The sequence below is a fragment of the Macrobrachium nipponense genome, chromosome 15 (genome assembly GCF_015104395.2).
Source record: "Macrobrachium nipponense isolate FS-2020 chromosome 15, ASM1510439v2, whole genome shotgun sequence".
NCBI lineage: Eukaryota > Metazoa > Arthropoda > Malacostraca > Decapoda > Palaemonidae > Macrobrachium > Macrobrachium nipponense.
This window is the reverse complement of record NC_087208.1, coordinates 48,514-62,615: the sequence shown is the minus strand read 5'-3', so window position 1 is coordinate 62,615 and position 14,102 is coordinate 48,514. Positions and strand designations below refer to the sequence as shown.

The window sequence follows — 14,102 nt, the reverse complement described above, 5'->3', positions numbered from 1 at the left end:
ATCATCAAATTATTAGTTATAATATTGTCTGTTCGTCACTTTTTATCATTTCACCTAATATATAAATGTTTTAAATTTCCATTACATCGTTGTTTTAGCTCAAATGTATTAGAGAAATGAGATAATGATAGATTAATAGCATAATTCTGGCACAAATTGCACCATATTTGGCATAAATTCTTGCTTGGACGACTAGCATATTTAGAAAAACGGTTGGTAACACTGTGACGCCACTCAGCATTGTTTAAAGTCCGCAACTAATGTTTTACAAACATTCAAACATGTGTCGTGTCTTGTACACCTTGCGCGCATTTCGTTTGCTTTTTCGGTGGTATCAACTCTATACGCAGTTACCTTTTGATTCATCATGGGTCCCAACATTACTACTGGCTATCTATTAAAACCTTTTGCTATTGTTAATCTCTGAAATAATGGAAAAGTGTTTTCCTTCTTCAAAATGTTTCCATCATTTCCAACTCCAAAATAAACCTTAAGTTTCGTCTATCCTCTCCTCTGCATGAAAGTGATGAGCGAAAAAAAGATTTAATCAAGCACCCTTGCTTGATTTTTTTTCAAGCGTAGACATATTCTAAAACCATGCTCACACTTGAGGCGCGCGTTTTCAGTAGCAAATGCAATACGTATTTAAGTGTTAGGTTTGGAGTGAAGGCAATGTTACGTACGTAGGGTTACAAGTGCGGTTCGGTAGCGAATGCAATCTTTAAGCTTTGTTAAGCTTCCGGTAAAGAAGAAGTTAGTCATAGTTTATATCAGAGAAGCCACTATGCCATATTAAGTGCGTAGTAATTAAGAAATTAAGAAGAATCTTTTATGTCGTACTGTAATACGTTAATGTTTACGTGTAAGATTTGGTAGTGAAACCAGTTACATACGTAACATGTTCGGTTCGGTAGCAACGCAATCTAAGCTTTTTAAGCGTGCCGGTAAAGAAGAGGTTAGCCTTAGGTTAACTCAGAATCCGCTACGGTATACATTAATTATAGAAATTAAGTACAGGTAATGACCGACTTACGACCTTTGCAACTTACGTCTGATCGACTTTACGACTATTATTTTCACCCTTTTCAGCAGAACGTGCATACGAACGTACGATACTTTTTCCTGCGGCATCCGTGCATCTCTCGGGTCCCGCGCTCACTCAGTGTTGCCTGTAGCTCCGTACTGAACGCATCTCCGCTCTGCTGTGTTCATTTTTCAATAACTTTGTGTAATTTTGATAATTTGAAATGTCTGCCAAGAGGAAACTGTGTTTATCTACTCCTCAACATGCCAAGAAGGAAAGGAAAGCCATTGACTTGGACACAAAAATGACAGTGATTAAGCAGTTCGAAGAAGGGAAGAAAGTGAATGTGATCGCACGTGATATGAAGTTATCTCATTCTACTGTGTCCACGATTCTTAAGGATAAGGAAAGGATTCGTGATGCTGTGAAAGGTTCTTCACCATGCGATCGACAGTGATTACGAAACAACGCACTGGCCCCATCCATGAAATGGAAAAATTATTGCATGTTTGGATGGAAGATCAATCCAAAAAAGGACACCGTTAAGTCTTTTTACTGTGCAGATGAAGGCTAGAAGTCTGTTTCAGACTTTGAAGGAACATGCTGAGTAGAGTATAAGCTAGAATTTTGGCAAGCGTTGGCTGGTTCAAGAGGTTCAAAAAAACGATTCCAGCTGCATAGTGTTCGAGTGACTGGAGAAGCAGCGAGTGCGGATGAGGAAGGAGCTAGCAAGTTTGTCGACAGTCTTGATGAAATGATTACGGATGAGGAATATCTTCCAGAACAAATATTTAATGTTGATGAAACAGGCTTGTTCTGGAAACGAATGCCAGAACGCACTTACATCCATAAGGAAGCCAGTAGCATGCCAGGATTTAAAGCTTTTAAGGATAGGCTGACTCTACTGCTTGGTGGGAATGTCGCGGGGTCAAGCTGAAACCCTTTTAATTTATCATTCAGAAAACCCACGAGCGTTCAAGAATGTAAGCAAGTACACTTTGCCTGTCTACTTCGCTCTAACCATAAGGCATGGATGATGCAGACACTTTTTGAAGACTGGTTTGTCAACTGTTTCATTCCTCAAGTGCGTGAATATGCCTAGAGAAAGGAATTCCTTTCAATATTTTACTGCTGCTCGATAATGCGCCTGGACATCCACCTCACTTAGCTGATCTGAATCCTGATGTGTGTGGTTTTTTGCCACCAAAACACCACTCCAATTCTTCAACCTATGGACCAAGGTTCGATTGCAACATTTAAGGAGAAGTGTATGAATGGCATATGGAAGAAGTGCGTTAAACGTTATGTGAATGATTTTGATGGATTTGACAGTGAACAAGAACTTGATGTGATACGGGAAAATAGTGAAACTGTCAAAAGAGCTTTCCTTGGATTGTGAAATAGAAGATATTGAGGATTTGCTAGACCACGCTTCCGAAGAAACTTATAAATGAAGAGCTGTTTGATTGAATGGAAGAAGAACGCGTGGCGGAGGAAGAAGAAGAGAAGCGGAGGATGAAGAGTTGCCAGAAAGGAAATTTACCGCCAAGGGATTATCAGAAGGATTAGCTCAACTAAATAAACTCCTTGCACATTTCGAAGAAATGGACCCAAATTATGAAAGGTTTGCAAAGATTGAACGGATGGCACACGATTTGTTTCGTCCGTATCGTGAATTTACGAGGAGAAAAAGAAACAAACAATCCAGACGAAACTCACCATGTTTGTGAAACGAACAACTCCTCCCGTCACCCCGACCGTCGCTTCAGCTGATGAAGTCAACGACCTCCAGCCAAGCACCAGCGATGCCAGCAGTCATTAATTTTATTATAATTTCCTGTACTACATACTAGTTTTCAATTGTATTTTTGAATGTTTTCTTTTTTGATTTTTTTGCACCTGTATTTTGTATTTTCAACAATTAAACAAATTGTACTGTAGCGTCCAGTGTTTAAATTAAACCTGACAAAAGTAACAACAGGAAACAGTATGATGCATAGAGAAACGGGTTTTGCTATGAACTTAACAAACGTAACAATACATAAGACGCAATTTCGTTTGTACGTAGAGAGACGTTACAGACGTTACAAATGGTATAAAAATTCCAAGAAATCATAACTAAAAAAAGGATGAATTCTTATATGAGCATGACAAACGAAGTCTCTCTCTCTCTCTCTCTCTCTTCAGTGAAAGCCTCGATTCGATAGAATTTTTTCCACGTAATCATAGGCGTACGAGGTGAAGTTCATTTAGGAGGGCAACACCTAATTTGCCCGAATTTTCATTATGAAACAGTATGATGCGTGGAGAAACAGTTTGGACAATGTTTGGCGAATGTAACAGTACGTAGAGAGACGTTACAAATGGTATAAAAAATTCCAAGAAATCATAACTAGGAAATACAATAAGTAAATTAACTAAAAAAAAAAAAAAAAAAAAAGGCCTGAATTCTTATATGAAACGTGACAACCGAAGCATTATGAAACAGTATGATGCGAGGAGAAACAGTTTGGACAAACGTTTGGCGAATGTAACAGTACGTAGAGAGACGTTACAAATGGTATAAAAAATTCCAAGAAATCATAACTAGGAAATACAATAAGTAAATTAACTAAAAAAAAAAAAAAAGGATGAATTTTTATATGAACGTGACAACCGAAGCATTATGAAACAGTATGATGTGAGGAGAAACAGTTTGGACAAACGTTTGGCGAATGTAACAGCAAGGAGTAGTAATGTCGTGTAGAGAGACGATATAAATGGTATAAAAATAATCATAACTAGGAAATACGTACAATGAAACTAAAGAAAAGGTTGAACCTACAAACGTAGCAATATGAAACAGTGTGATGTGTGGAGAACGGGTACGTCTGACGACTTTGACAAACGTTAACAGTAAGGCGTAGTAATGTACACGTCATTACTACGCCTTACTGTTAACGTTTGTCAAAGTCGTCAGACGTACCCGTTCTCCACACATCACATTGTTTCATATTGCTACGTTTGTAGGTTCAACCTTTTCTTTAGTTAATTTATTTTGCTATCTTTGTTTTCTTTAGACTTCATTGTATTTAATAGTTATGATTATTTTTATATTTTTATACATAGGTGTGAGATGTTACACATGCTACAAAAATGTAAAGAAATCATAACTAGGAAATATAATACACATTCTAAAGAAAAAGACAGCAAAATAAACTAGCTAAAGAAGGGGTTGAATTTTTACATACGTATATGAACTTGTGAAAGGGTATCGTAAAGTAATACATATATGACAGTAAGAATATGCACTAAGAATGGTAATACAATGGTTTTTAATGATAATGAATGTTAAATAAATAAGAATTATGACTTAAATATGATAATATAAGTAATAATATAAGAAAATGTTGATAAAATATGACTTTCAGATGATGTCAATATCATACACAATATGTATATGTACGATAAAACTCTACGGTAATTTAGCAGACTCGACATGCGTCCAAATCAAGTTACGACTTGTTTTGCAGAACCAATTGCGGTTGTAAGTCGGTCACTACCTGTAGATTCTTTTATGCTACTGTAAAAATACGTCAATTGTTTACGTGTGAGATTTGGTAGTGAAACCACTGTCACATACGTAACGTTGTGCCTTGTTCGTAGCGAACACAATCTTAATCTTTGTTAAGCTTGCTGGTAAAGAGGAGGTTAGCCTTAGCTTAATCAGAGAAGCCGCTATGGTATAGAATAATTATAGAAATTAAGACGATTCTTTTATGTCTACTGTAAAAAGACGTCAATGTTTATGTATGAGGTCTGGTAGTGACACAGTTTACCATATGCAACGCGTGTGCGGTAACAAACGCAATCTGTATGCTTCGTTTATAATCGTCCTCTTGAAAAAAAAAAAAAAAAAAAAGTTACCTTGATATTAAACTCAAGAGATGCTGGTACGTAATGGTATAGTAATTAAAGACATTAAGAAAGATTCTTTTTACTTATGCGTACGTATACATGTACCATGCAGTACCATAATAATTGTCAAAGTCCATAAGCTTGAAACCAGCCCTTGATATTGGACAATTTTGCCGTAAAAGACGCACCTTTTTTTATAAGGACATTTATGAAACAAAATCGTTAGTATCATAACATTACATTTACTGAAAGATAATTTTCAAGCGATTTTGTATATAGTATTGCAGTTGACTCTGTAAAAGATTTACCATAAATTAATATCGAATGTAAATGTTTCTAGGGCTTATAGCGAGATATGGTTTCTTTACTACCATAGTCCCGATATAAACCACCAGGGCTGCGCTATGGTTTGTTTACATCCTTAAATGCCGACTTACTGTAGGCAAATTTGTGCAAGTTTTTGATAAATATAAATTGGGTTTAATTTTAAGTTTATTAATTTACTGTAATAATTAGACTTGCTTTTCAATGTTTTTATTATGTTAGCAACACGTTTTATGCCCACCCACTACACTACGTTCTACTTACTATTTACCTAGGTAGCCTATGGAGCTTGGTCAACAATCAGTTGGACACAGGCTAGTTTTTTTTTATACTGTATATTATACATTTAAAATTATAAATATATGTTTAACATGATATTTATTTAACTTTTAACTTATTTAGTTGTAATTTACATGTAATGTATTGTATAAAAAGGCAAGGTTAGGGTAATAACTGATGGTCAAGAACGGATTAATCCATTTTCGTTAGTTTTCTTATGGGAAAAAAACTTGATTCAGTTCTCGATATATCGAATTTCGACGCTCCTTCTGGAACGAATTATCGTTGAGAACCGAGGCTCTACTGTATCAAGTGTTTTGAGGGTATTCCTTCTTCAATGTTGGGTAAAATGACTGTGCCCTGTATATAATTTAATGTTTCATGACTTCTTGTTATTTTTGTGCCATTTATTTCTTTTATATTTAAAAAGGGGGTGGACTATTTTTTTGTGGTTACCTGAAGTAACCATTCATTTTCTTTAATATATTGGCACTCCACTTCTTGTGTTGGACATATGTTCAATAATTTGTTTTCTAGTATTGCTATTATTTTATTTTCAGCTTCAAGTACTAGAAATATCGACCAGTTATCTGGTCCAAAAAAGATGATCAAAATGCACCAGTGTTGGGTTAAGATGATAGTTTCCATTTCTTTTTTAACCTTGCCTGATGTGGGTTATCTGTGTATCAGATCTGTTTCCTCTCTGTAACATATGGTTCCACTATTATGTTTGAATTTTCCGATTGGTTTTTACTTTTTTGTAGAATTTCATTGACTGAGGGAGATTCAGGGATAAACTTCCAATGGATTTCAACTGTGCCAAATTTTGTCCATCAAGGGGCCCAGAGGTACTAAAAACATTAGTCGTATTTATAAAAAAATTAAAGAAAGAAAAAAAAATGAGTCATTTTGAAAAGATATCATTAGCTTTTCGTAAAGTTAAATCTTCCGCCAATGGCACAAATGAGAAATTGACTCTCAAATGTTCGCATCCCTACCCTACCCCAAAAGGGGATGGCATAAATGATTAGTGTATGGCCCAAGTGTAAGCAATACCTGCTTGGTAGGACTAAGAGTATTACAAAAATACAATTATCCCCATCCTAACCACATCATGGGCAAACCAGACAGAATGCCCAGAGTTCTATTCCTAGAACCAGGGCCCCCTGGAATCCACTGAAAAGTTCTGCCTGGAAAACCAGGTCCAAACATTGTCGGGTTGACAATGGATCTATCACAGTTCCCACTATTTACCTTTGGATTTAACTTCAATCCAAGTTATACGTTTTCTTCTTTATTAGACATGGAAAATTTTGGGTTCAAACCTGGGAAGAAATTCCTGAGGTTCGATAGCCCCTCACGACGTCAAAGTGGTCCCAAAATGAGGAGGTATCCTAACCAGATTTATTCCATTCATTTGTAACTATAATTGCTGTGGCATATTGCATGTGCAATAGATGGTTAGATTACAAGCCAGCCAAGATTAATTCTGGTTGTTGAACTATAAATAAATTAGTTAAAATATCCACTGGTTTCAAGGTATCCTTCCATTTTCTTTTGCTTTAAATATAACTGACAGTAAGTCTGAGCACTAGTTACATTTACAGCTTGTGTTCTGAGATCTGGGTGTTGGCTCCCAAGGCAATTTGAGGAGCAGAGAACCAGAAGGTGTTAAGCGCCAATTTTTAAAAAATAACTAATTGCAAGTTAAAGTCTTGTAGCTCGGTAACTGTAATAGGTATTTAAAATGGAGTTTGTTGGACTTTAAAGCTAAAGATCAAAGTTCTTTTTGTAAGTGTCAGATTTGTAAGTTTTTAGGAAAATACTGAATATCAAAAAGACAGACGAAACATAAAAAAATTACAAAATCAATAACAATATAAATGGAAATACAGTAGTGCCTCAGGATACGAAAATAATCAGTTCCAAAGCAGCCTTCGTAACCTGATTTTTTTGTGTCTTGAACTATGTTTTACATGTAAATTGCCTAATTCGTTCCAAGCCCTACAAAAACACCACAGTAAATTTCATAATAAAGCTAAATTGACCAATAAACAATGAAATAAAACAATTTGGACCACTCAATACCTAACATAACCTATATTATAGTACGTACCTCTAAATAAAGTGTATTAGTGTACATGGTAGAATAAATACTTTATGTACATGTACGTACATATGTAGTAAAATGTGGAACCTTACCTTTCGAGTGAGGCGATCTCCGAAAGTGGCGACAGAGGAGGAAGACAAATGGCAGAAAACATGAACACTTAACTTTACAAAAAACAAAAAAAATGGCAGAAAACATTAACACTAAACTTTACAAAACACATTAACAAATGGCAGAAAACATTAACACTTCTTGATTATCTCCTTCTTCATTCTCCATAGAGAGCATCCTTTTCTTTCCGCGAACTTCAGCAACATTCTGGGGACCCATAGCTAATAACATAAGTAATTCAATTCACACGCAACACGATAAAGTAACTTACAGTACAACGAAAGCGAAATCACTAACACGAATTTATGTTAACAACATATGTGAATGAATGAATTCCAGGTGTTTACGATAACGCTGCGGCAAAAAATGGTCAAGCAACGCCTTTACATAGAGGCATGATGCTGACCAATGGGAGAACAGGATCTTATGGCAGTGACTAGCATCAGGAACCAATGGGAGAGCGGGAGGATGGTGGCGAGTCTACTCAGTTGGCAGTGCGCAAGTTTTAAAACTGTTCTCGGTGGTCCGGGCGAATCTCGGACTTTACCCTTTCACAACCTGAATTATTTTTGTATGCAGATGCAAAAAAATCTTTGTCTTTGCTTTCGTAACTTGGATTTTTCATAAGTAGGAACTTTCGTTTGTTGAGGTTCCACTGTACACCCTAAAGCAGTTCAAAATCATGTAAATACAAAGAAAACAGTTCAAAACCATTATTAATATCCATGTTTATTGAAAAATACCAGAAAATGCCAAAAATACCTACGAACATCAAAAATATTAAAAACCATAACAATATCAATGGAAATACACCCTAAAACAGCTCCAAATCATGTAAATACATAGAAAAGTTCAAAATCAGTATTATCAAAGTTTATAGGAATATGCCAAAAATACCCCAAAAATACCAATACAGATAAACATCAAAAATAATAAAAACCAACCCCAATATTAATGTGTATGCACCCAAAATAATGTAAAAAAAACAAAAAATTACGGTAATAATAATCAATAATAATAATGATACTAAAATTTTTTTATTTAACACTCAACACACCAACATAATCCAATCCGCGCAAGTTGTCGTCATCGGTGGTCAGTGAGTTTTGTTTACATTCTGCCACATCCCGTGACGCTATGCTTCGTGCGCGCTGATTGGCTCGTGAGCGTGCATCACGCTGTGATTGGCCGAGATGCCTACTCACTCACTGACGAAGCACTATGATAAGCTGCAGCTATCCTGGGAATCTCGACGCTGAGTGGTGGAGGGACGCGATGCGAGATGACACCTGGTTCTAAGCATTTATTCGCCACGAGCTACAAATTTTTGAGGTGAAACATGCATTGACTTCTATGGAATTTTCTACCTTATTGTAGGGCCAGAAAGCCCCATATCCACATTAAGAAATTTTTATGATTACGATGTACCGTTTTCTGTGAAAATCTCGGTTTTGACGGTGGTGGCGCTTAGCACCTGGTTGTCACGTCCTCATTTTCACTTAAAATTCATTTCAAACCTGGCAAACCCACCCAGAACATAATAATGCTACTTGCCAATGATTTGAAAACTTGACATAACTTACCTTTACAAAACCCTTAGGCACATATTCTAACTTAGCAGTCGTCCACAGATGAGCAACATCTCTTTGGCCAATACTCAATGTTGGCTTTTCTTGAATAGCATTTAAAACTGTCCTACATCTTGATGATGGAAGTTTGTTGAATCCCATTCTAATAGCACATCTTCGATTATTCTTTACCTTGAACAATGAGGAAGATTGTAAAGATGGGCGAGTTGAGGTACCTACTTCCCTTACATTTAATATGTTACTCATAACTCCAGATGACTTATGTGATCTGCAAAAAGAAATACAACATTAAAACATAAAACAGAATGCACAAAACTAAAATGTACTAAACTACTACCTATCAGCACCTCCATGGTGATTTAGGCATTGTCCCCTACATTGCCAAAAGCACTTCTCTGAGTTTTAAAAGCCTACCATTACCTTTTACCTCTCTTTAATCCGTGGGTCTGATTTGTCTCCTGGAAGCAATATACTTCGGGTTAATTCCGATTGCCTCTACTTTCCTTAGAAAATCTTTACATTCTTCCTAGTCTCTTATTTTTCATACAGGCCTCCTGAACTTCCACACTTTTAATATACTTGTTTTTGTGTTACTTTACCTACATAAGACTTGACCTATGAGTTTTATTCATTCCGTGGCCAAGCTCGGAGCTCAATTTGCTCGCACATCACATCAATTTTTGCCATTGGAAATATTTAAAATGCCTTTAATCCATTCCAACCCTTAAAATGCTATCCCATATTTTCATGCTTCATGTTATTAAATAAGGAAAACACATTTCTTAACAAATATTGTATAAAACATCAATAGACAGAGTATGTAAAAGATATCATAAAGTTTGGTACAATGTACTACAGGTGGCGTTCAAGTTACAATGATTAGTCTTCCGATAATCAAATTTTAAGATGGGGTTAGCAATACTGATAAGATATTTTGAAATGTATAAATTTTGCTTGCAATGGGTGCAAGCAGCAGCATACAATCGGGGAGCAACAGGGACTAAATTACACAGCCTAACTTTATCCCATCTCATAGTTAAATAAGTTCACAAACAGCAAAAGAAAATTATGAAAGTATTGTTTTAATGTTATACTCGTTGCATAAATGTGTACAATAATACCCCGAACTTACGTGAGGTTAGGTTCCAGACCCCCTCGCACAAGGGGAAATTTCGCATAAGTTTAGCACGGTCTCTGAAGTTGCTAATAAATGCTTACGTCTAGAGTTTGAACACCAAAGATGACCCTAATATGCTCCCTAAGTATTATGCTAACTTTTAAATAAAATTTAAGTTTCTGTAATTTAAGGGGACCGTCCACTATGGCGGATGACATGTCAACTTGAAAAAATAAAAAATAGAGTTATTACTTGTATCTATGCAGAAACATGCTGTGCATGCTTTCCAGAAGTTTCAGCCAATTATTTTTACAAATAATGAAGATATAGCGATTTTTAAATGACGTCGTCATCGCAACTGCGTCGTCTGTATGACTGAGTTTGACAGAATCGTTTTTGCGTGTTTATTTTTTGCATATATACAGCGATTTTTAAGATTTTTTTTTGAAATTCTCATACATCTGGTAGCAATGAAGGTAGTGTGACACTGTGTGAGAGGGAAGCTGCTCAGAGCGGTTATTTATAGGCGAGACTCAGCGAATGACTCAGTTACGCCACAGACGTCAAAGGAGTTACATGCAATTACGCACTTGTGTTTGGTTACTAGCTATTTACGTTGTTTTTATAACTTCTTAAGCTGGCCTCACACTAGGCATTTTTCTCGAGCAGCGAGCCGTTGCTGCGAGAATGAAAAACCGGGAGCTTTAGCTCGAGATTCTTGCTTCCGAACAGGACGGGAAGCAGCCAGCACGAGCCGCGAGCCACAGCATAGTGTAAACAAACAAGATGGCTGCTGCTGATAGGACGTTACTCTCCTGAGCCACTCTTGAACCCACAAACGTTTTTTGTTACTCTTGCATTCACGTAAGTTTCCGAAGAAATAAACCACTGCAGCGCATTTTGCAAGTCTGACAATTTCTGGGCGCCATGATGATATCAGCTGATCAGTTTTGTTTACTTTTTCCTTCGGCTTCCTCGAAACACGGGTTCCTAGTGTGACGATACAACACTTTTGCTCGCGAGCATCGGCTGGATGCTGGCCAAAAACCAACGAGCAAGAAATGACTAGTGTGATACCAGCTTTAGTGAACTTATAGCATGCCGAAGTTACCATAAGATCAGAAGGCTACTCAGCAACTAAGGCTAGCAAAATTAGCGAAGGCCAGGAGCATGCTGAAGACACAAAATTCATTGTTATCAGCTCCCGCTCGTGTCACGCTTAGGGTATTTAATAGCACTTTTAAGCTGGTATCACACTAGTCATTTCTTGCTCGTGGTTTTGGCCAGCATCCAGCCGATGCTCGCTGAGCAAAAGTGTTGTATCGTCACACTAGGAACTCGTGGTTTCGAGGAGCCGTAGGAAAAAGTAAAAAAACAAAACTGATCAGCTGATATCATCATGGCGCCCAGAAATTGTCGGACTGTTGCAAAATGCGGCTGCAGTGGGTTTATTTCTCGGAAACTTACGTGAATGCAGAGTAACAAAAAACGTTTGTGGTTCAAGAGTGGCTCAGAGAGTACGTCCTATCAGCAGCAGCCATCTTGTTTGTTTACACTATGCTGTGGCTCGCGGCTCGTGCTGGCTGCTTCCCGTCCTGCTGGGAAGCTAGAATCTCGAGCTAAAAGCTCCCGGTTTTTCATTCTCTGCAGCAACGGCTCGCGGTGCTCGAGAAAAAAATGCCTAGTGTGAGGCCAGCTTTAGGGGAAGGACCAGGATCCTTGATGTAGAAATCAACACTAAAAGTACAAATAAAGTAATTATAATAATGTTGTTTTGACTTTTATAAAAAAGAAAAAGCACAAATTTACATAGCAAATCTTTGGGAGCTCATAACTCAAAAACATACTTTTGCGCATGTCGGTAGCAATTACTCGGTTGTTTATTATCCAATTTTAGAGAGAAAGATATCATTGAAAAGAGGAATAAAAATCCCATAATTCCTTGTGAGCCAATTTCTTCTTTCTTTCTTTTTTTTACAATTTTATTGAGTGTGTAGACAAAGAAAAAAATCAATAAAAAAAAAAAAAATCAAAATTCTGTTCACACAGGATTATTCCGTATATACAGTAGTTTTTATGGTATGATTTTCAATACAAATGATGTTATATTAGCGGAGAAATCACTACCTAAATTTTTTTTAAAATAATATTTTTGCTAATAAAACTAATAGTTTTTTGCTCAAATGACTTGAAATTTTTGCATGATGAAGGTATTATATATATCTAAAACATATATGGAAATTATGTATTTTGCATAATAAAAAAAAAAAAAATACACAACATAGCGGACGGTCCCCTTAAAAGTTAGTTTTAATACATTACCCTTGAAAAAGGAATAACTGGTTGGCATAAAAAGTTACAGTAACTACTATGTACATACATATCCACTTTGGTACATATACTAACATTACCCCTAATTCATAGGATGCCATTTTCTTTTTTTCTGTCAGATGTGTAGGAACAAAGAAAAAAAATCAATAAAAAAATAAAAAGAAAAAAAATCAATAAAAAAAAAAATCAAAATTCGTTCACACAGGATTATTCCCGTATATACAGTAGTTTTTATGGTATGATTTTCAATACAAATGAGTTATATTAGCGGAGAAATCACTACCTAAATTTTTTTGAAATTATAATTTTTGCTAATAAAACTAATGTTTTTTGCTCAAACAAATGACTTGAAATTTTTGCATGATTGAAGGTATTATATATATCTAAAACATATATGGAAATTATGTATTTTGCATAATAAAAAAAATACAAACATAGCGGACGGTCCCCTTAAAAGTTAGTTTTAATACATTACCCTTGAAAAAGGAATAACTGGTTGGCATAAAAAGTTACAGTAACTACTATGTACATACATATCCACTTTGGTACGTATACTAACATTACCCCTAATTCATAGGATGCCATTTTCTTTTTCTGTCAGTGTGTGTAGACAAAGAAAAAAATCAATAAAAAAAAGAAAAAAATCAATAAAAAAAAAAAAATTATCAAAATTCTGTTCACACAGGATTATTCCGTATATACAGTAGTTTTTATGGTATGATTTTCAATACAAATGATGTTATATTAGCGGAGAAATCACTACCTAAATTTTTTTTAAATTATAATTTTTGCTAATAAAACTAATAGTTTTTGCTCAAATGACTTGAAATTTTTGCATGATGAAGGTATTATATATATCTAAAACATATATGGAAATTATGCATTTTGCATAATAAAAAAAAAAAAAATACACAACATAACAGACGGTCCCCTTAAAAGTTAGTTTTAATACATTACCCTTGAAAAAGGAATAACTGGTTGGCATAAAAGTTACAGTAACTACTATGTACATACATATCCACTTTGGTACGTATACTAACATTACCCCTAATTCATAGGATGCCATTTTCTTTTTCTGTCAGAGTAAAAGTTTCGTTCATGAAACTTACCTGACAGATATATATATAGCTGTATTTTCTGAAGTCCGACAGAATTTCAAAACTCGCGGCACACGCAGTGGGCGGCCAGGTGGTAGTACCCATTCCCGCCGCTGGGAGGGGGATATCAGGAACCATTCCCATTTTCTATTCATATTTTTTCTGTCGCCGGTGCTGTAAACAACTGTTTGCAGTACCTCCGCCTAGGATCTTTGGATTTACT

General features: G+C 35.9%; 1 protein-coding gene across 3 annotated transcripts in view; it reads right to left on the bottom strand.

Moving 5' to 3' along the window:
• LOC135226957 (zinc finger protein 260-like) overlaps positions 1-9,598 on the bottom strand; it is a 554,628-nt gene extending 545,030 nt beyond the window's left edge. For all 3 annotated transcript variants that reach the window (XM_064266642.1, XM_064266641.1, XM_064266640.1), the window contains exon 1: positions 9,329-9,598. In XM_064266642.1, the coding sequence (XP_064122712.1) occupies positions 9,329-9,580 (252 nt within the window). In that variant the 5' untranslated portion in view covers positions 9,581-9,598. The remainder of the gene's footprint in view (positions 1-9,328) is intronic.
• Positions 9,599-14,102: the final 4,504 nt, after the last annotated feature.